General features: G+C 35.9%; 1 protein-coding gene across 8 annotated transcripts in view; it reads left to right on the forward strand.

Annotated features, from left to right (window-relative positions):
• The first annotated feature begins 946 nt into the window (after positions 1 to 946).
• Positions 947 to 27,091, forward strand: part of RYK (receptor like tyrosine kinase) — a 29,588-nt gene continuing 3,443 nt past the window's right edge. Inside the window, exons 1-12 of one of the 8 annotated variants that reach the window (XM_026701403.2) lie at positions 947 to 1,320; positions 12,599 to 12,720; positions 13,629 to 13,728; positions 14,506 to 14,640; positions 15,566 to 15,622; positions 17,125 to 17,269; positions 18,714 to 18,817; positions 19,761 to 19,895; positions 21,985 to 22,071; positions 25,339 to 25,408; positions 26,294 to 26,426; positions 26,529 to 26,638. In XM_026701403.2, the coding sequence (XP_026557188.1) occupies positions 1,095 to 1,320; positions 12,599 to 12,720; positions 13,629 to 13,728; positions 14,506 to 14,640; positions 15,566 to 15,622; positions 17,125 to 17,269; positions 18,714 to 18,817; positions 19,761 to 19,895; positions 21,985 to 22,071; positions 25,339 to 25,408; positions 26,294 to 26,426; positions 26,529 to 26,638 (1,424 nt within the window). In that variant the 5' untranslated portion in view covers positions 947 to 1,094. The remainder of the gene's footprint in view (positions 1,321 to 12,598; positions 12,721 to 13,628; positions 13,729 to 14,505; positions 14,641 to 15,565; positions 15,623 to 17,124; positions 17,270 to 18,713; positions 18,818 to 19,760; positions 19,896 to 21,984; positions 22,072 to 25,338; positions 25,409 to 26,293; positions 26,427 to 26,528; positions 26,639 to 27,091) is intronic. The other 7 variants (XM_026701405.2, XM_026701404.2, XM_026701406.2 and 4 more) reach the window with 7 other exon arrangements.

Here is a 27,091-nt window from a genome sequence, read left to right on the forward strand (position 1 = left end):
CCAGGTGTGGTACATATAGATGTTGGATGTTATCCTTTCAAGTCATGTCCAACTCTTGGCAATTCTGCGGGTCAGGTCTCTCCATATCTTCCGATTTTGCGCTATTTCTTTGGCTTTTCTACCCTCTGGCTAATGTCAGCTTTGATAGTGTGCAGCCACCGTGTTATTTGACAGCCTGTTTTCCTTTTTACTGCTAACTCTTCCAAATGTAATTACGTTTTCCAGTGAATTCCATCACAGACCATGGTCAAAGTGAGGCAGTTTCATAATTTTACCTTCTAGTGACATGTCTGCTGTTATGTGCTCCAGAATTAAGTATGCAATGCCACCATTATAAAGCAGTATTTCTCAACCTTGGCAGTTTTAAGATGTATGCTGTTTCAATTCTCAGAATTCTCCAACCATGCTCTTGAATAAAAAACATACATATGTAACAATATGAACTGTTACATTCTTTTTTTTACTTTCAGCAGGCATCAAAGGCTCTTTTCTTCAAATAAAGCTTCTATTAATGGTTCTGCTTAGGTATAGGCTGGAGTAAATGGATAGGTCATGCAATGACTGGATTCACACATCTTTGAAATAATTTTAGAATTCAGAAAGTGGTAATTTAATTCAGGTATCAATTTTCCAGCCACTGTGGTCAAAGGACAGTCCCCTACAGCAAAACTAATTCCACAAAATAACTTATTATGCTCAATAAATTGTGCCAATGATAATAAGTGAGGTCGGAGTGCCAGATTCTGGGAAGGACACTACTGTGTTTTGGAAATCTGACAAGAGGAAAAGGCGCTACGACCGAAGAGAACTTTCCATATTTATGTTAAGGTTCTTTTGCGCAGGCGCGAAGAGGCCGCGGGAAAGAGAAATGCGCATGCGGAGAGAGCCGGGCCTTGCCTGTCCTCGTCGGATGTGCTGGCTCCTCGACCGGAGGGGCGGGTCAAGGGAGCGCGAGAGCGCGCGCGGGGAAAGGGAGCTCATGAACCCGGCCCGGAGGGCGCGAGTGCGCGTGGCCGGAGCATGAGCGGTCGTCGAGTGTGAGGCCTCGGGCCGGGACCCGGTTCCCCTGCTCTGTGGGGAACCGGGGGCAAGCGATGGTGCGGGACAGCCGGCGGGATGGAAGCTTCGACGCTGCCGCTGAGACGCGGCTAGTCCGCCGCCTCGGTTCCCGCCTGTTGCCGCTGCTGTTGCTGCTGCTCCTGCTGCTGCTCCCTCCCGCGAGCTCCGAAAGCCAGAAGGGCCCGTTCCAGGCACCCATTCCAGCCACGGGACCGGGCCTCAGTGTTTATATGAGTCAAGAAGAGGTCCTGCGCCTTATCGGTGAGTGAGAGGCGGATGTGCACTCACTCTTGGCTCGGGTGCGCGCTCCCGTGTGTTTGTGTGTGAGTGAGTGAGAGAAAGGGATTTGACGTGTAATCAGTCTCTTTCTTTGGTAGGGGTGTGTGTGTTTTTTTTTTTTGCGAGGACCAGGGAGAGGGCTCGCCGTCAAAGGGCTCAGATCGTGTGGGAGGTTGGTGGGTTAAATGGCGGGTGTCTCTCCTGGATAGGCGTCGGTATTATTCCTCTTCCTCCGGCCGAGCTATCTCTCCCACCGCCTGGCCCCTCGTTCCTTGTTGGGCCTTGCTGCGTTCCTGCAACTTAACCATCTTTGTGCCGTGAGCACACCGCCTGGGATGGGATTTCGGGGTGGAAACACATGTACGTGACTTTGGAAGAGTGCCCGTTTTAGGTTTAGCTTTGCGTTTTGATGGTCACTTAAAGGTGCTTCTCCGAGCACTTTCCAAATTCTGTCTTGGTCAACAGCCGGCTGGGATTATTTTCCCCTGATTTTGCCATCCAAGCAAAGTCACGGGCAGTCGTACCCCCAATCCAAAATTAACGTTACTTTGCAAATTAAGATTTCATTTTGTAGAAACCAATGCCTTTGATAAGAAATGATTTCTGTTTGACAGGATGATGTTTTTATAGTTCCTTCAGAAGAAATAATTTAGAGCAGAAGTTAAATCCCCAGCTTGAATAGTTTAACTGCTTCAGAAACAAAATTGTTACCTTTACAGCATGCATACCTAATTGTTTCATTTGTTGATTTCATGTGGAGAATAAGTGGAAGAAGATAGCACCTTAAAGCACTTGGTTTGCACAATTTTATCTAATTAATTTGCCATTTAAATTGGCAGTTAGAGCATCATTTTTTGTAAGTGGGACAACCTTCATTTTGAATAAACACTATAAGTGTTTATTGGTGGCAAAGGATAGCTAAGCTCCCTGCAAACCTGCATAAAACATGAAAAGAATAGTAACACCATTGACATGTAGTGGGAGGGAGTTGAGTTTGTGTTAATGCTGAGGACTGAAACTTGTTACTTGGCAAACCTATGCAGTGTAATTAAAATAGATATTGGGTAAAGGAAATAGACCCCATTTGACATCCATTATGATGGAGATAGAGTTAGTGAGGAAATCATGCTTTATTCCAGAGGTCTCCAAACTTGGCAACTTTAAGACTTGTGGACTTCAACTCCCAGAATTCTCCAGCCAGCATAACATGGGAGTTGAAATCCACAAGTCTTAAAAGTTGCCAAGTTTGGGGACTCCTGTTTTATTCTATAATAAGTATTCTCCCAAAGTAGCAAGCAGCAATTAACAGCAAGCAGCAATTAATAGAGGTTGCTGTTAGTTTCTCCCACAATCTTTGGATTTGTTATATATATAGGTGCCTAGTATATAGTTGACTAACTGTTTAGAATATACATTGGATGGTAGTTGAATGGATTAGATTTTTATCTGAATTTCTTCACATATAATCCAGAGAGGGAGAATGTGTTATGTATCACTTGAGTTGGTTGGATAACTGAAACAGCTTATACACTGAACAAATAAATAAGCTGTCTCTATCTGACTGTTTGCAATTCTCCCATCTTATTGCAAAATCTTATGTCACATTTTTGAGCTTTTCTTTTGGTCCCCTCACCCCAAAACATAGATTAGGCATGACAAACTATAGTAACTCTTTATCCTCACCATCAGAGATGTTATAAATAAAATAATAAATAATAATTTGAATCTGCCTTATAGAGCAAATATAATTCAGTGTCTCGTTCAGACATAAATACAACATTGGTTAATTTTTGTAACTACTCTCAGAGATTAGTTGAATAAACTGATAAACTATGGTTTGTAGTCTGTTCAAACAACACACTAAACCAGATCAATGCCATAATATGCCAAATGCAGAACTTTTTTCCTGGAGCACAGAAAATTGGCTATGCTATCTATAGAAATCTGTAAGTTCTGAATTAGCATCTGAAAGACACACAACTGTCTATCCTTCACTTGGTACTAAATGTCTGAATAAAACAGTGGATGTTTATTTCTTGTTGGTTTTTATAATTCCTTTTCTCAATTAAGCTTACATGAAGTTGGAAACAATGTAATATTTGACAAAAAGAACTACAAAGTCCAATTTAATCATAAACAGTCACACTGAAATTCATTTAAACACCAGTATAGTTCACAGTATAGTTTCTATCACAGATCTGATAGAAACCAGAGCTTATCACTACATGTGGAACTGTAAGCATGCATACATATGTGCTAATGATGCTGTTCTCTTTTATGGCAAGCTGTGTTATGTGAAGCACAGAAAAAGAGGCAATTAAAGGAAAGAAAGAAAAATGAAATACATTTAAGGCTAATTTACACCAACTCAATTCATAATTCCTGTACTTTTCTTCCTTTCAAACCTTTTTTGCTTTTATCATATCCATACACTGATTCATGTTTTGCATGCTATTCTTTAAACTTAGCTCCTCATTAATTCAGCATAAGCATTACTTTCTCAGACTTCTCTATCTCCAAGAAATTCACTCTTCGTTCTTATATTTATTTTGCAATTCATTCCTATTTCATTCTTTATATGACCCAGCTCATTGTTTGTGTTGGTCGTTTTTTAAATACTCAGTCTGAGCATTTATTCATTCATTCACTTTCAGTGTTTCTACTGTTCAAAGTTGTGAAGGTGATGAGAGTAGTAGTTAGTAGTCCAGTGCTTCCACAATCACATGATCACAATTTGGGCATTCAGTGGTCATGTGATCGTGTTTGCCAACATTCTGTTTTAGATACCCATAAGTTAAGGGAATCTGGTAGTGAAGGTTGCAAATTGCTGCAATACGTTTCACTCATCCACAAATTATTGCCTGCCCCCTCTGTGTTCATGCCTTGGCTCAAAGAATGTTGTGTGTCTACCCTAGATTCACTGCACTTGTGCCAGACTCTATGGCCACTTGCAAAATTCTCTTGTATATCCGATATGAAAAAAAATGCCAAGTCTAATTCCTGCTTCAGTAGATGTACATCTCCTTCAGAAAATAAATTATCCATCAATTCTTTTTGTGTGCCCATATTCTTCTCTACATAGGTAGTCTTAGATTTATGGCTGGTTGTTTAAGTATCATTCAAAGTTACAATGGCCTTGGAAAAGGTGTTTTATAGCACATAAAACATTTTTGGCCATTGTAAAATATAGCACTAAGCCACCCCTCTTTAGTCATTTGACTGCATTTTGGATGATTGGCAACTGGCTCACATTTGCAACCAATTGCCAAGCAACTTGTGATTTTCAATGTAATCACAATTTTCAATGTATTCTGCCAGCTTTCCCAGACAATCAATGGAGATTTCAGCTCCATTTATGCAGCTGAACAAAGAAATTCTCTTCCATGCATAGAAGGGAGGGGTAATCCTTCAGGGAACTGCAGGAACAAAGCTGAAATGCTAAAGATTTCAGCTCTGTTTCTGCATCACCATGAAAGATTTCCCTTCCGTGCATGGAAAACCTTTTGCAGGTTACAGGAACTAAGCTGAAATTGTGAAGATTTCTGTATCATTTCTACAGCTGAAATCCATTGGCAGGCTGCACAAAAGTTTGAGACCAAAAGAGTTGTCTGCTGGGAGGATTTTCGTTCCACAAAGAGTTGAAACCATTTGGCAGGCATTCCATCTAAAAACCTAGGAGGTTGTTTAACAACCAGAACCAGGAATGCCAGGATTGCAGTTGTTGAGCGAAACAGTCACATGAACATTTTATTTAATGACTGCTTCACTTAACAATGAAGATTTTGTTCCCAGCTGTGATTGGAAGTTGAGGAGTACCTGCATCATTGCTTAGACTAAATCTCTCCTCAGAGAAATTTCAAAATTTTTCATTGCAGCTTATTCTTGATCTGCAACTTCATTGTAACATGCTCGGCCAATTTTATGAAGAAGGTTGTTTATTTTTTCACAAAGATTGGCCAAAAAAATGTGCAATAGCTTCTATTATAGAATTCTGCTCTATTTTTTTCTTTATTCTCTAACTCCCTTTAGTGCTTCAGCCTTCAAGGTCCCATTATCATAAAATACCCAAAACAAATGGCATTGTCTCATGAGAAAATTTGTTTTAATTAAATCAAAGGCATAATTCCAAATCAATCTAGACCCTTAATCCATTATAACTTTCTAAAATCTATATTCTGAGCATCCCTTTTCTGTATAATTCAAAAACTTATATATTGCAAAGTTTTTAAAAAATCAAATTTGCACCCTGCAGAGGTGGAGAGAACTCCCCCAATGAATATAGAAAAATCTTGCCAATCCAAAGCGCCTTAATCTACCGGTTCTGTCTGGTTCTATAGAACCGATTGTTATGATTCTGCACAGTTCGGAGAACCGGCAAATCGCGCCACTGGCTGGCCCGCCCCTCCCCATCCCTTCTTGCCCACGCAAATAGCTGATGGGCGGCAGGGTGGGGAGCTGGTCCTGGAAGCCCTGATGCCGCCAGAATCGCTGCCATTGCCTTCCTTGGATGCCATTGCAACCATTGCCATCTCGCTGTTGCTGCATCCCCCCATCCCAGGTATGCAAGCCCTGGGCCGGGGCTCAACAACTTGCCTTTCCTCCCCTCACTATGTTTTCCCCTTGGGGAAGAGAGGCTGGGAAGTGTTGTTGACTGCCATCCGATTGCTGCGGCCTTAAGTTGCCCTGTGCCTGCCTCCCGCCTGTCTGACCTACCAACCTACCGGTAGATCCACCTCTGCCTCCTGCTCGTCTCGGCCACTTCAGCAGCCAGTAAGCACAGTGTGGTGCCCACTTTGGTAAGCGGACCTGGAAAAGATGGTCGAATGCAGCCTCACCCTGTAGCCTGCCCCTTGTGCAGCACCTTTCAACTTCTGCGCTTCACAAATGGGGAGGAGGGGACACCAGCGCCATTGCCACCAGTGCCTCAAATATGAAGTGCACTAAGTTTAAAAGTGCCGTGCAGCACGAGGCTGCTCGCAGCAAGAGAAATATGGGGGGAGAGAGGCATGCTGCGCAGCACCTTTGAACTTAGCATGCTTCACAAATGAGGTGGCAGCAATAGCACTGGAATCCCCTTCTCATTTGTGAAAGGTGCTAAGTTTAAAGGTGCCGCGCAGCGTGAGGCTGCTTGCAGCGAGAGAAATATGGGGGGGGGAGGCACGCTTCACAAATGAGGCAGTGACGGCAATGGTGCTAGAATCCCCTTCTCATTTGTGAAATGTGCTAAGTTTAAAGGTCCTGTGCAGCGCGAGGCTGCTCGCAGCAAGAGAAATATGGGAGGGAGATGTGCTGCACAGCACCTTTAAATTTAGTGCACTTCACAAATGAGGCGGTGGCAGTAATGGCGCTGGAATCCCCTTCTCATTTGTGAAATGCACTAAGTTTAAAGGTGCCACACAGCGTGAGGCTCCTCACAGCGAGAGAAATGGGGAGGCGCGCTTCACAAATGAGGCAGCAGTGGCAATAGCACTTGGAATCCCCTTCTCATTTGTAAAATGCACTAATTAAAGGTCCTGCGCAGCGCGAGCTGCTCCCAGCAAGAGAAATATGGGGGGGAGGCACGCTGTGCAGCACCTTTAAACTTAGGGCGCTTCACAAATGGCTCCTCATTTGTGAAACGCCCTAAATTTGGTGCTGAGTTTGGTGTTGCGTGAGGCTACTCAAGGCCAGACAAGAGGAATATTGGAGGAAGGGCGTTCAACTTTTCTCCCGAGATGCTGTTGCTCTTGCCATGGAGGAGAGAGAGAGATGAGAAACAGGGAGGGAGGGAGAAAGAAAGAGAAAACTATACTACCATAAGCATTCCAGAAGCAACATGCTCCCTACCAGTTTCCACAGCCCCAACCAATCTCCCAAGCAACAGGAGCAGAAATTTCATCCATGCACTATAATGCCCTCTGCCCATTTATTAAAACAGAGTGAACAAACTGGTGTTGGACAGGTCTTTTTAAGTCAGTGGCCCCCAATCTTTTGGGCACCAGGGAAAGGCTTTTCCATGGACCTGAGTGGGTGTGGTTTTGTGTGCTGCCTGTATCCCGCAGATGGGACTTAACTTGTTTGTACAGCCTGGTTGCTGGCATCCTGCAGACCAGTGCTGCTCCATTTGGAATTGGGGACCACCGTTTTAAGTGACCAGGACATTTCTGAACTTACTTTTTGGTAAGAGTTTAAGCTTTGGACCTGTACCCCTCCCAGTTGGCAAAGTCCTCCTGGAAAGCGGCATGCAATTGGTTCCATCATCCAAGTGATGATAAATTCCTCATGGGGTCAGGGATGCTGCATGCCTTGAAGGGAGCAGTGGTATGTCCCCTTTCCAAAAGATCATCCTTGGACTTGACCATGTTAGTTTGTCTGGTCTCCTTTTGGAGGAATGTTTTTGAGAGGGTGGTAAGCACTCAGTTTTAGAGGACTTGGATTAAGTGGATTATCCAGACCCCCTTTCAGTCAGGATTCAGGCCAGGTTGCAGCATTAGTCATGTCAGTGGATGAGCAGCAGAGGACTTGGGATGGGGTGTATTGTTGCATTTATTTATATCTCCCGGATCTCTTGATGACTTTCAACATGGTATCCTTTGATGAGAGAGACAGAGATGACTGGGAGGAGATGAGAGTGATAGAGAGATGAGAGAGAGGGGGGAGAAAGAAAGAGGAAGAAAGAAAAAGAGAGATGAGAGAGAGATGAGAGAGGGAGAAAAAGACACAGAGAAAGAGACAGAGAGAGATATATACCTGTTTATAAGAAAATAGAAAAATGGCTCTTTGAGTCTTTAAGGTTGCAGATCCCTGGGTTAGGCAAACATAGTTGTTAAGTGAATGTTGTCCTTAAGTGAACACTGGTTAAACAAATCCAGAAGGAATTGTTGGAAGCTGGCAAGAAACATAGAAAACCTCAGTCATATGACTGTGGGATGTTGTAACTGGTCATAAGTGTGTGTGTGTAGGCTGTCAAAACTCCAAAAACAGGTCAAGTAGCCCTGGGAAGGTCAGTCATAAATTAGAACAGTTGCTAAGCAACCGGCCATTAAACAAGGACCACTTGTATTTGGTTTGCCAGTCACATAGCTACACTCACCCAATCACATAGCCACCTGGTCATGCCCACCCAGTCACATGGCCATGAAGCCACACCCACAAATTAGGTCACGCACACCGAACCTGTTAAGAAATTTGAATCCCACTCCTGATGTTAGTAGAAGACTGCATTGTAAGGGTGGGCTTGGTGAACTCCCAATTCCCATTCATTATAAGCTGCCTACAGAATAGCACTTTCTGCAATATACTCACAAGGAGCATATGACTGGAATCTTATGGATGATTTCAATGATTTCTCCTTCCTTCTGAGAGATTTTGCTGTTCTGGATTTTGAATCCAGTTGTGATTTACTCAGTGCTGCAAAACTGCAAGGTATCAGCTCTCCATGGTGCTCACTGGAAGTCAAGGAACCCACTTGATCTTCAAAATAGAGTCCTTATTATATTCTATGTTTTATCTAATATTTCTTCTGGCAAGTTATTTGGGTTGTTAGCTAATATAGTAACATGCCATTGTCTGCTTATAATAGTAAGACATTGATGTTGCAAGTCATCACATATCTGATGTCATTGATTGATGTCAGTTCTTAGTGATCATACAGGTGGACTTTCTCTAAAATAATTTCTTCCATCCTTGCTCTTCAGGTCTTTCCATGGTGCCTTCTGGCCACTGAATGAGTCCATCTGCCTTTCTTCTGTCATCCTTTCATTTTTGTTCCACTTTTTCAAGTATTATAGATTTCTCAAGAAACCTATATGTTTGTATAGCATGTTCATAATAGGCAAGTTTCAGATTGGTCATTTGTGCCTCAAATTAGAATTTTGAATTATTATTTTCTGTGTTAAATTTGTTTGCCGCTTTTCTATCCATGGTCTTTTCAGAAATACTATCTATTCATAATTGTAAGCACTCTATTATTCTGCTCCAAACTCCCAAGTTTTGCTTCCATAGATTGTGGTAGGAAAAACTACTGGCTGCACCATTTTCATCTTTGTAATATAAACATGGCATGGTACTTATATTTTTCAAGATATTAATTTCTACTCAATCAATTTCTACTGCCATTAGTTTGGGCTTTGTATTTACTCTTGGTCCCATTTTTTTCACTGTGCTTATTGACTTAAATAAGATGAGCTTCCAAATCATTTGAATTTTCAGCTCCAAGAGTAGTGTCATCAGCAAGATGCAGGTTATTGATTTTTTCCCTCCAGGTTTAAATTTATGTTCAACTTCTTATTCTACATTTTCTTTGTCAATTGTTTACAAGATAATAGGTATAAGTAAAAACATAGTTATGTATACATGGATACATATAAGAATATGGGGTGAGGTCAGTAGCAGACAGTCTAAGGTTAAAGTTTTTGGGGTTTGGGGAAGAAACCACAGAGTCAGATAGAGTATTCCAGACATTGACCACTCTGTTGCTGAAGTTGTATTTCCTGCAATCAAATTTGATGCGATTAAACTTGAGTTTGTATCTATTGTTTGCTCTTGTATTGTTATGGTTGAAGCTGAAGTATTCATTGACAGGTAGGACATTGCAATGTATTATTTTATATACTAAGATCGGACCGAAGGCGGCGTAGTTCTAGATTTACTAGGTCTAGAATTTCGAGTCTGGTGGCATAAGGTATTCTGCAATGAGTAGAGGAGTGGAGAACTCTTCTTGTGAAATATTTCTGGACTTTCTCAACTGTGTTAATATCAGATATGCAATGTGGGTTCCAGACTGATGAGCTGTATTCGAGTATTGGTCTAGCAAATGTTTTGAATGCTCTAGTTATTAGTGTAATATTACCAGAGAAAAAGCTCTTCCAAGTTTCCTCTCTATATTTATAACACTGTAGGTTGAATGAATAAATAATCTTTGTGTAAATAATCTTTTTGGTTTCTTAATTAACCAACACATTTCAGCAATATTTTTTATCCTTTAGTTTTTTTCTAAAACCAGCTTGAATTTTTAGCATCTCACTTTTCATGTATGACTTTAACTCCTATACTTTATTTTGATAGCATATGAAGTTAAAATATATTGTAAAATAGTTTTTACACATTGTTATGTCTCCTTATTTGATATTGTTTGGTCATTTTTCAATTATGTGTCTCATTTCTACTATTACCCATCAAGTCCTATTACTTTCCAAACATGGTAATGACAATAGTGCAGATTTAAGTTTTAGTAGCTTTTGTAAATAGGAAATATCTTCTAAGCTAAGGTATCTTGAATGTTGACTTCTTTACAGATAGTGCTCAATTTATGATTGGTTGCTCAGGGATCATAAAAATTAAGAAGGATCTCCCCAGGGCTATTTATGACAGATTCAAAGTTCCAATAGTCACTACTACCCCCACAGTCACATTATCACATTTTGGGCAAAAAATGAAATCACCCCCATTCCCTTGTATTCTGACAGCATATATACTATATACTTCTGACCTTTACCATTTTCTTGTTTCTGTTGCTGATGAAGTGTGCCCAGCCTGGGTGCTAAAACAAATTGCACCCAGGTGAAAAACAAATTGGAATCCCAGGGCTTCAGTTTGCCCAAAAAACATCTTTGTATGGTACCTCTCAGCTGGATTGGAGAGTGTTTTTTCTGCTGCAAAAAAAATAAAATACAGTCCTGTTGTGCATTGTGAAAACAACTGTTGAGGTAATTCCCCGTTAGGAGAATGAGCGCACACCGGGAGACGTAGTGAGAGTGGTGAAGAATAACACACAATCAGCACACAGATACACTGTATAGTAAAATGTAGGTTTTTACTTCTAGTAAAACGGTTAAGCAAAGTTCAACAAAACAGTCCAAGTCATTCACGGTTAAAGCAGTCAGTTTTCAGTCCAGGGATAATCCAAATATCAAAGTCCAGTATCAAAAACAGTTCAGTAAAAGACTTATATCAAATCCAAGAATAACCATGATCAATAACAGTCAATACAGGAACGGCAACACTCTCCAGAAAGGGACAGAACAGAACAATCAAACCAGGTTTCTGGTTCCATTTTATGGCCGTTTGGGGAACCACACCCAATTATAATTTTAGCATTCCCTTAAAGAGACAGTATTAAAATGTCTATCCTGGTTTATATATTTCCAACCCAAATGTTAGGTGACTTACGTTCCTAACAACAACTATTGTAGATTTTGGAATCTGGCCTCCCAGTTCTCATAGACTCAAAGTCTTATTGTTTGCTGCTTCATTATCTGTGGCATTACATTGTAACAGAACTGTTCAGATTTCAATCCCCTGTTATTTATTCATAAATTTATTAAACAGTATTATTTTCTGTTTTATTCACTATTCAATATTGAAGGATACTATTGAATAAATAGAATATGCCATGCATATTTACTTCACATGTTCCTCTCAGAATATCCAATATTTCAATTCTATATCCTTACAAAATGTTTCATAATTCAAACATATACACTTTATTTCTCCAAACCAACAATACTAGAATAAACTTTTTCATGTCAATACATTTGAGGAGGAGGAAGAAACCACATTTCAAAACTATTTTAATACGTGATTTCTATATTTCTGCCGAGAAAACGTTATTGGAGTGCCTTGTTTACTTATTTTATAGCCTAGTTTTCCATCAGGAGTTCAAGACAGTGGGTACATTACTCTTCCAGTGTTTCTTTTCAGCAGGATCACTGTGGGATATGCTAATCTGAGAGAGATAATAAATATCTTAAAATCAGTTGGGTGACCTTCCATGAATCCCATGCTATTCTATCAGCTCTAGGCTATTCCAACACTTAAGCTCAGTTCAAAAGAAATTTACTAATATCTGCTTTCAGTCTTGCCTTACATTTAATCTCTCCTGCCATACACCTTAAATTATGGGAAGGAGGTAGCGGGACAGTGTATAAGGGTGAGATAGAACAAATAAATTGTAATTTATAGTACAGTATCTTAGTATTTGTCACCAAGAAGGAAATATATGTATCAGGGCAACATCTGCAAAAAAAAAAAAAAAAGTTTGACAGTGTTTAAGATGAACAGAGCTACTTTATCACTTAAAAAGACTGAAGAAGGTGACAATATAATTATTACCTTCTACAATGATAATGTTTCTCAGAGTGATAACATATGTATGTTTTTGTGATGTTTTCTTGGCATTAAACATTAGCTTTTTTCTCCTGAAAAAGTACAGCAGTAAGCTTTTTCTTGAACTGATTTTGCAACTGTTTTCAACCTTCTTTTATCATTTTAAAATATTTAGGTATTGATGCAGAACTTTATTATGTGAGAAATGACCTTATCAATCACTTCGCTTTGTCATTTAATCTACAAGTACCAGTAGAGACAAACAACCTTCATTTCACTTGGCATGCAAAGTCTAAGGTAAGCAAAAGCTATTTTCAGGTTGCAAAAGAATTGATTGTATAGCTGTAACTGAGATTTGTAAAGAAAAATCACTCAGGGGGTCCTATAGAGACTCGAGCTATTCTCCAAAGCACCTGCAGGCAGGACAAATAAAGGATGGAAACTAATCAAGGAGACAAGAAACCTAGAACTAAGAAGAAATTCCCCGACAGTTAGAACAATTAATCAGTGGAACAACTTGCCCCCAGAAGGTTTTAAGAAGAGATTGGACAACCATTTGTCTGAAAGGGTATGAGTTTCCAGCCTGAGCAGGGGATTGCATTAGAAGACTTCCAATGTCCCTTCCAGCTCTGTTATTGTATTCTATAATCCCATATAGGAATAATAGAGTTCTTTTGTGAATTTACGAGCTTTAAATTATTCCAGATGGAAATCTGTGTTAGTACATACCTAATATATATAAATGTATTTAATTCAATTTTGGTGAACTATAGATGACAATTCAAATAACATCAATTCCATTATGAGTGAAATAATGAGTGCAATATGTGGTATTTCTTGGTTTCTTAGGTATTTCTGTATGATTCAAAGATTAAATATTTCACTACTATTCCAACATGTATATTTTATCACCTAGTTTAATAAAGCAAAAAGTATTAAATATTTAAACATTGAATACATTTATGAAGAAATGAATGTGTATTTTTCTATATAAAATAATTTTTGATTCATTCTCTTTGATTATTCTTGCTTCTTGGTATAAAAGTGATTTACAAAGCATTCACATTTTTTTTATCTAAATCTCTCCCTCAGATATGATATTGGCACCTAACAAACATGTTTTGTAAACAGTGTAACTGTAACTTGAAACATAATCTTTTGTTGAACATATTTTTAGTTTGATATCTTTCTGCTTATTATTACAGATTGAATATAAACTGGGATTTCAAGTAGATAATCTGTTGGCTATGGATATGCCACAGGTAAATATTTCTGAACAAGGAGAAGTTCCTCGAACTTTATCAGGTGAGTGCATTTTCCATTAGATCTGGCAGAGAACAGAATATTCAAATACAGTTAACTGTTTACTTTAATGGACACACACACACACGAGAATTCTATAGAATTTGTTAGTTTGGGATGGAGTGGAAAAGCAACTTAACATAGACACAGTCATTGTATTAGAGCATTTCTTGCCTCATTTTAGGAAATTGATTTTTGCTTCCAATTTTCACCCTTTATCCATCTTCATATGCAAAATATAATTTAAAACATGTTCTGTTTATAAATGAATCGATATTTCATGCTAATTTACTTTAAATAAGACCTTTCTTCTTGATCCCAGTAGATGTTCAGGAAGTAGATGTACTTCATATTAGTATCGTAATAGGATGCTACCAGGAATTCCTGTTTCTTTCCCCAATAAGAAAGAAGATAAAATAGGTTACCTGAGTAAAACCAAAATCTCTGGGTACTTCTGTTCTACATTGACCAAGGAAGTGCCATCTTTTTTTCGTAGTTGTAGAGTATGATAGGTTAAAGAAAGATGCTGCCAGATTTTGCTGCTGTTTAATCAAGCCATTTGAGCTTATGTTCATTAGACTATGGTGGCCCGCTCGCTGGAATAAGTAAATAACAGGTTGATGATGCAAAAAAATGTATGTGATTTGGAAACAAATTAAAGACAATGAAAGAATCGTGGTTTCTAAATTATAGTTATCTTTGATTTTTAAATTATAAAAAAGTTTTGAAGACATTTAAAACAGTAAGATTAGCCATTTTGTTTTATCTTTCAATTTATAGTATTTCGGATGGAACTGTCTTGTACTGGCAAGTTAGACTTTGATGTTACAGTACTAATGCAACTCAACATGACTGTTAATACTTCTAAAAATATCACAGTATTAAATTTCAAACGGAGGAAAATGTGTCATAAAAGTAAGTTACAGCTTTTTTGCTTTTTTTATTTTGCAAGAAATCAATTGCAAACTTTTCATAGAAACTTCTCTATTGGAAAGCACTCTATCACTGCACCTCTTTTTTTAAATTCACCACTTTAAATTGCAGAAAATTCGTTTGTAGGTTTTGCCACTAAAATAGATAGCTACTATGGTAGAAATAAAGTATTGAGGACAACAGAATTATGTGCTTGTAAGAGATAATTTCGATTTTCAATAACAATATTTTTGTCAATATTCATAAACTAATGGAAATAAAAATGAAATGAAATGCAATAGTAACCGATAACTACAGTAAAATTGTAAATTGTCTTTTTATCATTGTTTACAATTTCCTGCTAGATAATACCTACTAAACTATTTTAATATGTTTCAATATTATGTATAAATATGTTTTATTGATTACAGTGGTTTCACAAGACTTTTCCCCCCAATAATTTACATTTTTAAGTATATAAAAAAATCAGGATTTGAATTCAGAATATGAATTGAATTTAGAAAGTTAAATATTATGTTTCCTTGAAATATGTTGGCAAATTCATTCAACTATTTATCTCTTTCTTTCCTTGGATCATAATACATTCTCAATTTAATTTTGGTTTATATTTCCCCCTGTTCCCTATGAAATAATTATATTTATATGAGAGTATTTTGTTTTTTATATATATCAAATCAGCTACATAAATTGTAATTCCCTTGTTACTGGAGGTTTGGAGGCAATGGTACTACATGCTATGGTATTTCCTCTGTAGATCGTGGATTGGGTAGAATTTTTTAAATTACCAAACTTTCAAAGCTTTGTGTTTCTGTTGGTGCTTGGGTAACTTATTTTTTTAATTCTCTTCTAATAAAAGAATTTATAAGAAAATTTATCTAAAATGCCCCTTTTCTCCTTTTATCTTTAGAACTTGATTTGGAAGTAAAGTTGCCAATATTAGACAAAAATAACACTAAAGCCATTTGTAAGTAAATGTTTATACACAATGATGGGGATTTTTGCTCCTTATTTTAATTCATGTTATTATTTGCATGAAAAGAGTCATATATATTCTTTTTGAATTATCTGCTCATATAGGAATCAGAAACTAAATTCTTCCCAAACTTCTGTTGAATTAAGAAAATTTGCTCAGACTTTCAAACTCTTTTTTTCATTCCTGTTATTCATTTAAAGATCCTAAGTTACTTAGTATTTGGACACTATATTGGGCGCTAAGTGTCAGCAGCAAGAAATCAGGTGCCAGGATAGCACTACATGTTTATTTCATGCTACCTATGTTCAAGAATCTGAACTACTAATGGTCGAGACAACTTGGTGCCAAATAAGAGCCAACAGATTTCAAGTGGAGGCTGAACTTACATCCCATGCTTACATATGGGTGCCTGGGGACTCCAGGTTGATGATGTATTTGACCACCTCAGTCTGGTCATCTCCTACTTTAAGAATTATAACCAAATTAGCAATTTATGCTTAAGCATTATCAATATAATGAAGTAAAATCCTAAGACAGCTTTCCAGCCTATTTGAGTGTACCTATTAGTAAATCTGGTTATTCAGCAACAGGGAATATTTTGAATGAAGAGGAGAATCTGGCAGACACAGACTTTTGTATGCCACAAAAACTGCATTGTCACAGCTGAGCAGCCACATAAATAAAATATATATTCTCAATTTATTTTTACGTTATGAATGCCTTTACTATTTTATAGATATTTGGAATGGAGGTCTTTTTATTTCATGCTGTTTTTGATTGCTAGCCACTGAGTCTTCATGAATGGATTATATAGATCCACACAGGAATAAACAAATAAGCTGTTCCAATGTCATATTATTACGTTCTTGCCATGTTGTTTTTATAGTAACCAGTTCAATAGTCTATATTAAATTTTGCTATCAGTTACTTTTATACATAAATAATTTTATATTTGTTATGTACTGAACATAACCAAATTTAAATCTGGCATAAATGCACTTTTAAAATTTAAAGTTCTACAAATACAAATTTGAGCTCTATATAACATAATGCTGCATAACATATTCTTTTTCTTGAGGTAGATAAAGGTTCCCCTTGCCATATGTGCTAGTCATTCCCAACTCTAGGGAGTGGTGCTCATCTCCGTTTTTAAGCTGAAGAGCCAGCGCTGTCTGATGAGAATTCCGTGGTCATGTGGCTCGCATAACTAAATGCGAAGGCTCATGGAATGCTGTTACCGTCCCACATTTTTCTTCTTGCATTTTTACATGCTTTCGAACTGCTAGATTGGCAGAAGCTGGGGCAAGTAATGGGAGTTCACTTCATTACGCGCCGCTGGGATTCAAACCACCGAACTGACAACCTTTCAGATTGACAAGCTCAGCGTCTTAGCCACTGAGCCACCACGTCCCCTTTTTTCTTGAGCTAAGATCTGTCAGATATATGCATTTAATTTTCACTAATTGTTTGTTGAATTTTTTGTTCAATTTCAGTTGATCCTGTAAATGCAGCTCCCACCACTTCTACACGTGTGTTTTATATCAGTGTTGGAGTTTGCTGTGCGGTCATATTTCTGGTAGCAATAATACTAGCTGTTTTGCATCTTCACAGTATGAAAAGAATAGAATTAGAAGACAGGTAAAAGGGTCTTTCATTTTTTGTCTGTGCAAGACTGATCCAATTTTAAAAAGCAAATATGATTCTTAAGTTACTTGTGGCAACCATTCTCTAATTATCCAGCTTTGCGCCTCTGATTTTCCTTCAAAGGGATGAGAAATATGCTAAAAATGAGATATGCCAAAGTTGTTTTAAATGTTTTTAATTGTATTTTAGTGGTTGTGTTTGAGTTATATTGATTGTTCAACATTGTATTTTAATTATTTGTGCTGCCAAGAGTCACATGCACGAGATAGATAGCTATAAAAATTAAAGTATTAGGGTAGGCTTAAAATGGCAACATATAACTTATTTATTATATGCATACACTGCCAAAATCATATGCTAGTTGTTAGTTCACAAAGTGGACGAAACATCTACAATATAAGACATGAAAACAGTAATAAAGATATATACAGGTTAGTTTTCCTATAGTGTTTATATTGGATGTGTTTCTTCTAATTATCAAGGCTCATACTCTGATGGTGTCCGTTATTTTGCCTTTGCTGTAATTAGTGCATAACAGATGAAATGATTAGCACAATAATAATTGAACAAACTAATCTTCTTGAAGGTACCCTAGTATCAAACCATTTTTTTTATAATTAGGAAATTATATTCATAAATTATTGATAAACAACTATGTATTATGTCAGTGTCATGTTCTGCAAGTTAGCAAATGGACTACATATTTTGTTCCAACCAAGCAGTCTTAGAAGGTACCGTAGCTCCTAATAGAGCATTTCTTAGTGATCTTCTCTCAGCCTTTTTCGTTTTAGTAATGACTGCATGGAAGGAAATAGACCAATATGGATATGTGTATAATAGTAAAATAGATAAGAAATATGTTATTGTCTCCACTTTTCATAGCCTTTGTAGTTTTGTAGAAAACTTAAAAAGTACTTCTCATTCTGAATATTTCAAAAACCTTATGTTTCATAAGCATAGTCAAACTTTGTTTCTTTATTTGGAGCATCAGAAATTCACTTGTAGTCTTTTGTCATAGGCCAAATTTCTAAATTTTGTTTTTCTTTCTTTAGCTTTTATGATTTGAAAAAGAAAGCATAGGTAAAGCATTTGAATATAAATATGCAAATGTGGACACTATCGCTGCCATTATACTACAAATTGTATTTGTTCTTTTAGAAAGGTATACAGGGCTTAAAGTTTGATTTGTTTTAAATTATATTCCTTAGAAATGCTGCTGAATGGCTTTTTTCTATTTCCTAGCTTGATTGAGGTTGCTTAAGTTTTTTAATATCTTTGATGAATGCAAACTACATTTTGTAGTGTTTAGACTAGAAGTGCAAAAGTAATTTAGAAAAGTTGAAATTATTCGGTTTTCCTCAGAAAATTGAAGATAATTTTTGAAACTTGATGTGAAAGTTTTAGAAACAATAATGTATTTTGTGTTTGTTTTCCAAAGCAGCATTAGTAACAGCAGTAGTTCTCAAGGTTTATCCCAGCCTTCAACTCAAACAACCCAGTATCTGAGAGCTGACACACCTAATAATGCTACACCAATTACTAGTAAGTGTTTATCCAATTACAGGTTTTGCATTGTGCATTAGTCATTTATGTAGTCCTTTACTCCCAGAATTCCCCAACTATCACGTCCATTGTTAAGAATTTAGGGAATTGAAATTCATATAATTGGAAATCAGCCAAAGTTGAGGAAAACTTGTAGTGTTACTGATTGTTTAAAAAAATCAAAGTGATGTTGACTAAGAGTTAAAGTAAGAGGTGAGATAAAAACAGTTAATTTTGCCCTTAAATGTTCAGGGCTACAAGAAAACAAAGATGCACATATAATAAAAAAAAAACTTTTCTTCTAACTTAAATTAAGGATTCAATCCATCATTTTGAGAAACCATCAACATATCCTGCCTACCAAAGAAAATTTTCAACTAATTTACTGCTAAAAATATTTTTGAACATACTTTACAATACACTTTAGCAGTGTCCATAAATAAGCAATATCTTCATGAAAACAATTGCTATAATTTCTAAGAGACTTTAATATTTCAAAGTATACAGGGAAATAAACAGCTTTCATATAACAGTACCATTTAAAGCCCAGAAGATGGCAGTGTGCCTGCTTTCTTGACTATTAAAATATTATATAAGCTTGTGTAGTATTTAGTAATTAGTCAAAAGGAAATTGTTTTATTATCATGTAGAAAACATTGAATTGGGTTTTGGGTTGGGTTTAGTTGGTTTGGTATTGGTGTTTTTGTGTTCTAGCATTTTATATATTTAGTTTTTAGGTTTAGTCTGCAGAGTAATTTTTGAATCTGTCTATAAGTTAAGTAAAATAAAGGCATACTGTATTGTTCAGGAGCAGGTATTTTTCTTACAGTATTAAAAATGACATTTCTTTAAGTTGCAACATTTTTGTCTCTAATTGTTTTATTAAACTTGCACTTCAAGTATTTATATTTGATATTTATATTGGTATTGTTTGGGTTTGCTGGTTCCTCAGGTTATCCTACTCTACGGATAGAGAAGAATGACCTTAAAAGTGTAACTTTGATGGAGGCGAAAGCTAAAGTGAAGGATATAGCAATCTCCAGAGAGAGGATAACACTGAAAGATGTTCTTCAGGAAGGTATTATTTAAGCATTGCTCTTTTTAAAAAACTTTTTTTCTCTCTTTTCACAGTTTCTGTAAATTATTCAGATAGATGTTGGTAGTTTTAAGCAGTTAACCAAAATAATCAACAAAATGGTCAGTTTAAAAAACTGATTTTTATCTGAGTTTTTTGTTAGGTGCTTGTCACAAGATAAAAAATAACCTGGTTTTTTTTGATAGAGAAAATAATCAAATTAATAGTAAACTGCCATAGAAAAGCAAAAAAAAAAATGCCTTTCATTGCAGCATGTTCTTTAGAAATATTTTTAAACTTCCCAATCTATCTGGCAACCCTGAAATTATATATGGTTTCCATATGCTAACCAGAACTGATGCTGCTTAGGTTCCAAAATAAGTGAAAGGTGTTAGCAAGATGCTGCACCCGAGTCTGATTTCTTCTTGCTTAATGCTTAGGGAAGAGAATTTATTTGAGTCAAGATCTGTACAGTATAAATTATTATAATAATAAAATACCTATATTTTACTATTTTTATGTTAATTGCTGTTCTCAGAAATCACTTTTCAATGTTACATAATATACAGCCATTACTATAGTTTGTGCATTCAAATGTCATGTCCAAGCCCTTGTAATTGATGTAGCTTCTTAAGCTTTTAACTTCTGGTTAACTTGCTCATTTCCCAGCTTTTCTAATCAAATTAATTTAGACATAACATTTTAGTGCTTGAGGCAACCAAAGTGCACAGTTGGAAGAACAAGTTTGTCAAATTTAAGGAAAGATTGTGATTTTCAGTTTATCTGTGATCTCTATCTTAAAATGGATTTTAAAAGTCTTGAGCAGTCTATATTTCATTGTATTTCAATAATTAATATTTTCTTATGTGTATGCCGTGACTCTCAGTAACATTGGGTGGTGTTTTGAATTGTGGTTGACTGGATGGATTTGATGAGTTCTACAATTTTTTGAAAATGAGGATTTCGCTATAGCTGCGTTAACTTCTACAGTTTATATTAAAGTTTATACTGACACGTCTTTTGGTTTTTTTGTTCCTCCAAATTATACAATAACAAATCAAAGTTCAGTTGTCAAATACTGTGTGATTCAAAGCAAAGAAGCATTAGTTATGAATGTTTTTTTAAAAATTTTTAAAAATAAACTTTATTAAACATTAAAAAATATATACATAGTACAAAACATTTTGTAACATACGAAACCAAAAAGATATATCTAACCAATAAACATAAAAACATAAACATTTCTAATTGCTTAGATGGTGTGTTCTTATCAAGCAATTTTCCAATACTTATTTCCTATATCTGGTAGATACTCCTATCATAACCTCTTTATATTTTCCCTTCCCTATCTGTTTACTCGCTGGTTTCCATCCTTTATCCAATTATGCCAGTTTTCTCAAACTGTAATATTTTGAGTCTTCCTTATCTTTTAACTTTTGGGTGAGCTGTGAATGTTCTGAGGAGGAGGATCAATTATTAGGGTTACCGTATTTTTCAGAGTATAAGACACACTTTTCCCATCCCCAAAAGTGAGTAGAAATGTCTGTGTGTCTTATCCAGGGAATGTTGCCGAAGCCCCACTCACCCGTTGGCCCCCACCCTTTGGCCTCTGTCTCCCAGTGATTTGCCTCCTTGCAGCAAACAGCTTGTTTCAGCTTCAGCACAGCCTGATTAGCACAAGCAGACGATTGTCAGTTGGATCACCTCCTGACAATCAGCTGTTTCAGGCTGCAGGGATTGCCTATTGCCCTCTCGTCCTGTTTTTGGCTTCTGCGCCCCCCATTTTCCATCCATTCTGATCCCTGCCTCCTGGAACAGGTGTAAAATGGGATGCAGAGGCCGAAAATGGGGCACGCGGAGGCAGCAATGGCAATCCCTGCAGCCTGAAACAGCTGATCCTCAGGAGGCCCATCCACCCAAAGAGGCAATTTTTTTTCTTGTTTTTTTTCCCCAAAAGCTACTCATGTCTTATACTTCGGAGCATCTTATACTCCAAAAAATACAGGTAATTGCTCTTCACAGTTGAGTTGTTTGAAGTATGTACAAATATTTTTATATACGGTTTTTTTTCTTTAATTTTTCTTATTCTCAGGCACATTTGGTCGAATTTTCCATGGTATTCTAATAGAAGAGAAAGATCCTAGTAAAGAAAAACAAGTCTTTGTTAAAACAGTAAAAGGTAAGTTTTCAACATTGAATTTCATTCTTGGGTAGCCATGCTTCTTCATCAACATTCATTTCTAGGTGAATGACCTTTAGGTCAAAAGAAATGACCTTTAGCATAGGTTTTTTTCCACTCACAGAATAGATGGTCCCATTATATTATAGATAATGTGTACATTTCAAGCATATTTTTAGAAACCAACAAAACAGTAAAGATATTGGATTAGTGAATCTGGAAGTTGGTGCCTTCTACTGAACCTTTAGAAATACGTGTTTTTAGGGGGAAATCAGTTTGCAATATAAGTGATAACAGGAAGAAAGAAAAAATGAAACATAAAACATATTAGCTTTAAATTCTAAATTGAAAGGGTATCTAGCTTGTACTTTTCTAGTAAAAAGAACCAAGTGCATGGTCTTGTGAAAAAGTCTAGAATTAAGAAAACTAGAATAGATCTTGTCCACCTATTTTGCTAATGAATTGATAATCAGAATATACTGCTACCTTTTATCATGAGGTTTTTAAAAAATATATTGCAGATGTTTCTATGCCATTTCAGTTATATAGTTCCTAAGCGGTTTATAGCATAACATTAAATACATATTATATAAATCAAAATTATTAGACATAGCAAACAAACATAAGTGCTATCAACACGTATATTTGATAAATGATAACTGATTGCTGTAAGTACTATGAAGAATTAACATGGATTCAAATGACATTAATAATACATGAAAACAGCAGTAGCCAAATTTATTTCACCTTAGGTATTTCTCTTATCCTCACCTTAATCTCCATATTCACATTTAAAAGCCATTTTGAAAAAGCTTCCTGGAAAATAGGAGTAAGGATGCAGTTTGATGGGAGACCATTCTGTGGGAGGGAACTCTTCCACGTCCCCTTTGGTTGCATCTTAGCTAGAGTGGGTATGTATTTTAAATTACTGACTATGGGTTAGATTTGTTTTCTTAGAAAAATGAACGATGTACTGTATACGAAACAACAAGGAAATTATATTGATAAGAGAACACAATAGGTTTGATCTAGAGTTTATACTGCATGAATAGAATAGTTCTCCTTTGGAAATGATCCTATCAGGCATGGTTCAAATACTTGGGATCAAATCCAAATTCCTGGAACTGTTTTAAAAGATAAAACATATTGAATAGAACAGTATTTTAATATCATAGTTTTAATTTGAATGTAAGGCTTTTTGACTTGGCTATTCATACTTGAAAGGTATCTAATTACTAAAATAGGTTCTTTAAAGAAACTTAGGTAATAGGTAATTTCCATGCAAATAACTTGTATTAACATTTTATTCACACCTTGTATAGAAAAAGCTTTCAAAATATTATTAATATTAATGTGCTTATGGTGTCCATCTTTTGCTTTTGTTTGTCTGTTTTTATTTCCCAATCAAAATAGTTTATCCAATAGGTACAAGAGAATGAATAGTTTTGTGTGACACCCAATAATTTAGATACACTGGGAAAATGTAATATGAATCGATCCATATCTGCAGAAAGATTAGTTATAGTTACTAAGTTTTTAAAAATTTACATAGTTATTAACTTAAAACTATTGTAGTTTAAGATAAATTTACAAGTACATTTTAAATTCTTTAACTTGTTTTTGTATCACATGCATGCATTCTATGTTCTCTGAGTGAAAAGTTTCATAATTTAATCTAATAAATATGCTTTGGTATCTTACTGCTTATTCCAATTGTGGAGTTATATGCAATATCTAAATGCTTAATATTTCATGAGTACATTTATTTAGGCACATTTTATTTTTTGATGTTATGTATGCGCAAACATGCACACACATATATAATTGGGATTTATTCTACTTATTCTCTTTTACTATTGTTATTTTTACTGTAATTTTTATGTAATTTCAGTTAGATTTCTTTCCATACAATCTATATACTACCAAAACTCTCATGTCTGTTTATTTGTGACCTTCAATTGGATGAAACAGTGCATCATAGGGTGATGATTTTTGAACCAAGGTACCTGAAATTAGCTAATTTACAGAATGCATCCAAAATCTGGGACCATCAGTTCTGTGAGATTGAAATTAACCAAAATTGTGGCTGCTTCACTGCCACTACAAGTTCTGGTTATACTTCCCAGAAATTTGTGCTTTCCATAGAACAAAGGAAGATGAGATGGTGCCCACCTCTTTCCCATTTTCTTCTTGACCATGTACCTACATCTAGCAAAAAGGCCCAACCAAGGCTGCAATTCTGAGATTTCTGAATGGGCAATGAGGATAGGACAAGAGAGTGACCTGGATGTTTACTGGCAAAGTAGGGCTGGATAGGGAACATGATGTTTGAGGGGTGAGCCCTCTTTCTCCCTGAAAAGGGGGGCTCTTGAAATGGGAAACAAAGGTGCAGTTTTCTTCATAGTCTATGCCTCCCTTTGTTCCCCTTCCTTTCAACAAAATGGTAGACAGTTTCGTGTGTCAACCAAGGAATAGAAAGGATGATTTCCAACACTCCCTATCACTTACCACAAGCAGCGTTGATTTGAAAACAGGCAGGAGGTTAGAAGTCGTTCCTGCTTCTACTGCCTTTATGTGTGCCTGTGGCTATTCTGTTTCTCTGTTTAGGTAAAGAAATATCTCTGAGAGAATGACCCAATGGGCCACAGATGTCAAGTAGTACCTAAAAGTTGTATTAGAACTTTAATACAGCAGCATACTCTTACTGCTTTATTTTCCTCGTAGCTATTTTCATGCAAGTGAAACAATTCAATATATTCCTTATCTTCCCAGTTAATACTTGTGGAAGTGTATGTGAGGAAAAAGGTGCAATGTAATATATTTATTACACAGACAAGTTTTCATTGAATGTAGAGAATTATATATAATGTGAATCTTGTTTTATTAGTCATTTTACATGGAAAAGTTGGTATGGTGTATCATATAACAATTGAAGTATTCAAGATTGTTTCAGATAAATCTCATTAAAATTGTGCCATATATAAATACCTGTTTTTGAGCATGCATATTTCATTTATTACTTGAAGAACGTAACTTATTACAAAAAAAAAAGGAATTGAAGGAACCGGGCCAATCAAGAAAAAATCATTTAAAAAATGCTACCAAATTATTCTGCACCAAATTTAAGAAGTTAGGAGATACACTCCTTCATCCAGTTTCTTTATTCTTTAAGCATTTTGAGTTTTTATATTTAAGTCTGCAAACTCATTTCAAGAAAGCTTTTTTCCATCTATACAAATTGGCTTTAACAAAAATTTGGCTTTCTAGATCAAGCTTCGGAAATTCAAATAACAATGATGCTGACAGAAAGCAGTAAACTCAGAGGCCTTCACCACAGGTTAGTGTTCTTTTAAAATCATGCTAACATTGTTTTATGGGATTGAATGGTTTATTTAAGATTTATTTCAGCAAATAGCTTTTTTAAAAAATTATGGAAGATTCAAAATTGTCAGCTTCTGCCTTCAGCAATATCTTGTTCATTATTTGCAAAGGGCAAAAGTAAAAGAAAAGAGAACAGATGCATTTGAGGGTAATGAAAGCATGTTTTTCTAAGAAACTTTTACAATAATTGAAAATGTCCAGAAATGTAACTGAAAAATATTTAGAAAGAATATTTTTAAAGTGAAATCAACCTTTTCTGCAGTCCTAAACATGCTTTTAAAAATTTAGTAATTTCTTACTTTTGCCCTTTGATAAATAGGAAATTAGTATCCATTTCATATCTTTATCCGCTTCTGAATATTTAATTCATAATACAGAGAAAATAATTTTCTAATTTTTGTGTGACAGACTGAAGCCACATAGTTTTTTTTTTATTTTCTCAGTATAGAAAGATATAAAGAGATCATGTATTGACCAATATACAGTATACATAGTTATGGGTATTTGTTCTCTCCTGACTAGAAGATAAAGTTCTTGTTGAATGTGATTTCTTTTTACTCGCTATGTTTATCAAACAACTAGTAGGCTATTCCCCATATATTTCATTTTATTCAGCTGCTCCTTTTGAAGTAATTATGAAATTCCATAATTTACCTCTCCTAGATATATTTTTGTATATTTTTATATACTGTTATACAGAAATGTATTGTGGAAAAATAGAAACAAAAAGGATAAGAATGATAATTCTACAGTTTATGCAGTAGTACTCATTGGTCATGGAATATTAATTGACAGTGAAATGGCATAACATTATAACAAGCCAACACTCTATTTCTTTCAGAAATCTACTCCCAATTACTCATGTTTGCATAGAGGAAGGAGAAAAACCAATGGTGCTGTTGCCTTACATGAACTGGGGGAATCTCAAGCTTTTCTTGCGACAATGCAAACTTGTAGAAGCTAATAACCCACAGGTAAGATGTGCTTAATCGTAAAATTCTTTGGTCATAAACCATAAATAAATAATAACTAAACTTTGCTTGAACAAGTTAATTAAATGTCACCTTTTATTTCAGGCAATTTCTCAACAAGACCTTGTACATATGGCAATTCAAATTGCCTGTGGAATGAGCTATTTGGCCCGAAGAGAAGTTATTCACAAAGACTTGGCTGCTAGAAACTGTGTGTAAGTCTTGAGGTGTAAAAAGATAAATACATAAAGCCATGGTGTTGAAAGAACAATATTTTGAATGCTCTACTGTTTAGTCAGGTCAGGTCACCCTTTCTCAGAGGTAATATAGGAATATGTGGATTCTAAAATTGTATTTCCTGGCTCCTGAAAAATGCAAGTTATTCCTTGCCCATATTCTGTTGCTTTCAGCTCCAATATTTAAAATTAATGAAAAGTTTTCAATGTATAGAATTTTTATATATTTGGATGGTGGCAGCAAAATGGGACAGGACGCACTTATGTTTTAAGAAGTGTCGAACTCTAAGCAATAATAAAACAAATTATGTTTGCACTTCTAATATTAGACTATGTTATACAGCGTGATTTTCTGAGCTTTGTATGGGAAGGATGACTTAAGATGATTAAGACTTGCCTATAAAAGTTTTACTGCCTTGCCTAAATAATTGT

Source organism: Pseudonaja textilis, chromosome 4, assembly GCF_049901715.1.
Source record: "Pseudonaja textilis isolate UNSWEBS1 chromosome 4, rPseTex1.2, whole genome shotgun sequence".
In the NCBI taxonomy this organism is placed as follows: Eukaryota; Metazoa; Chordata; class Lepidosauria; order Squamata; family Elapidae; genus Pseudonaja; species Pseudonaja textilis.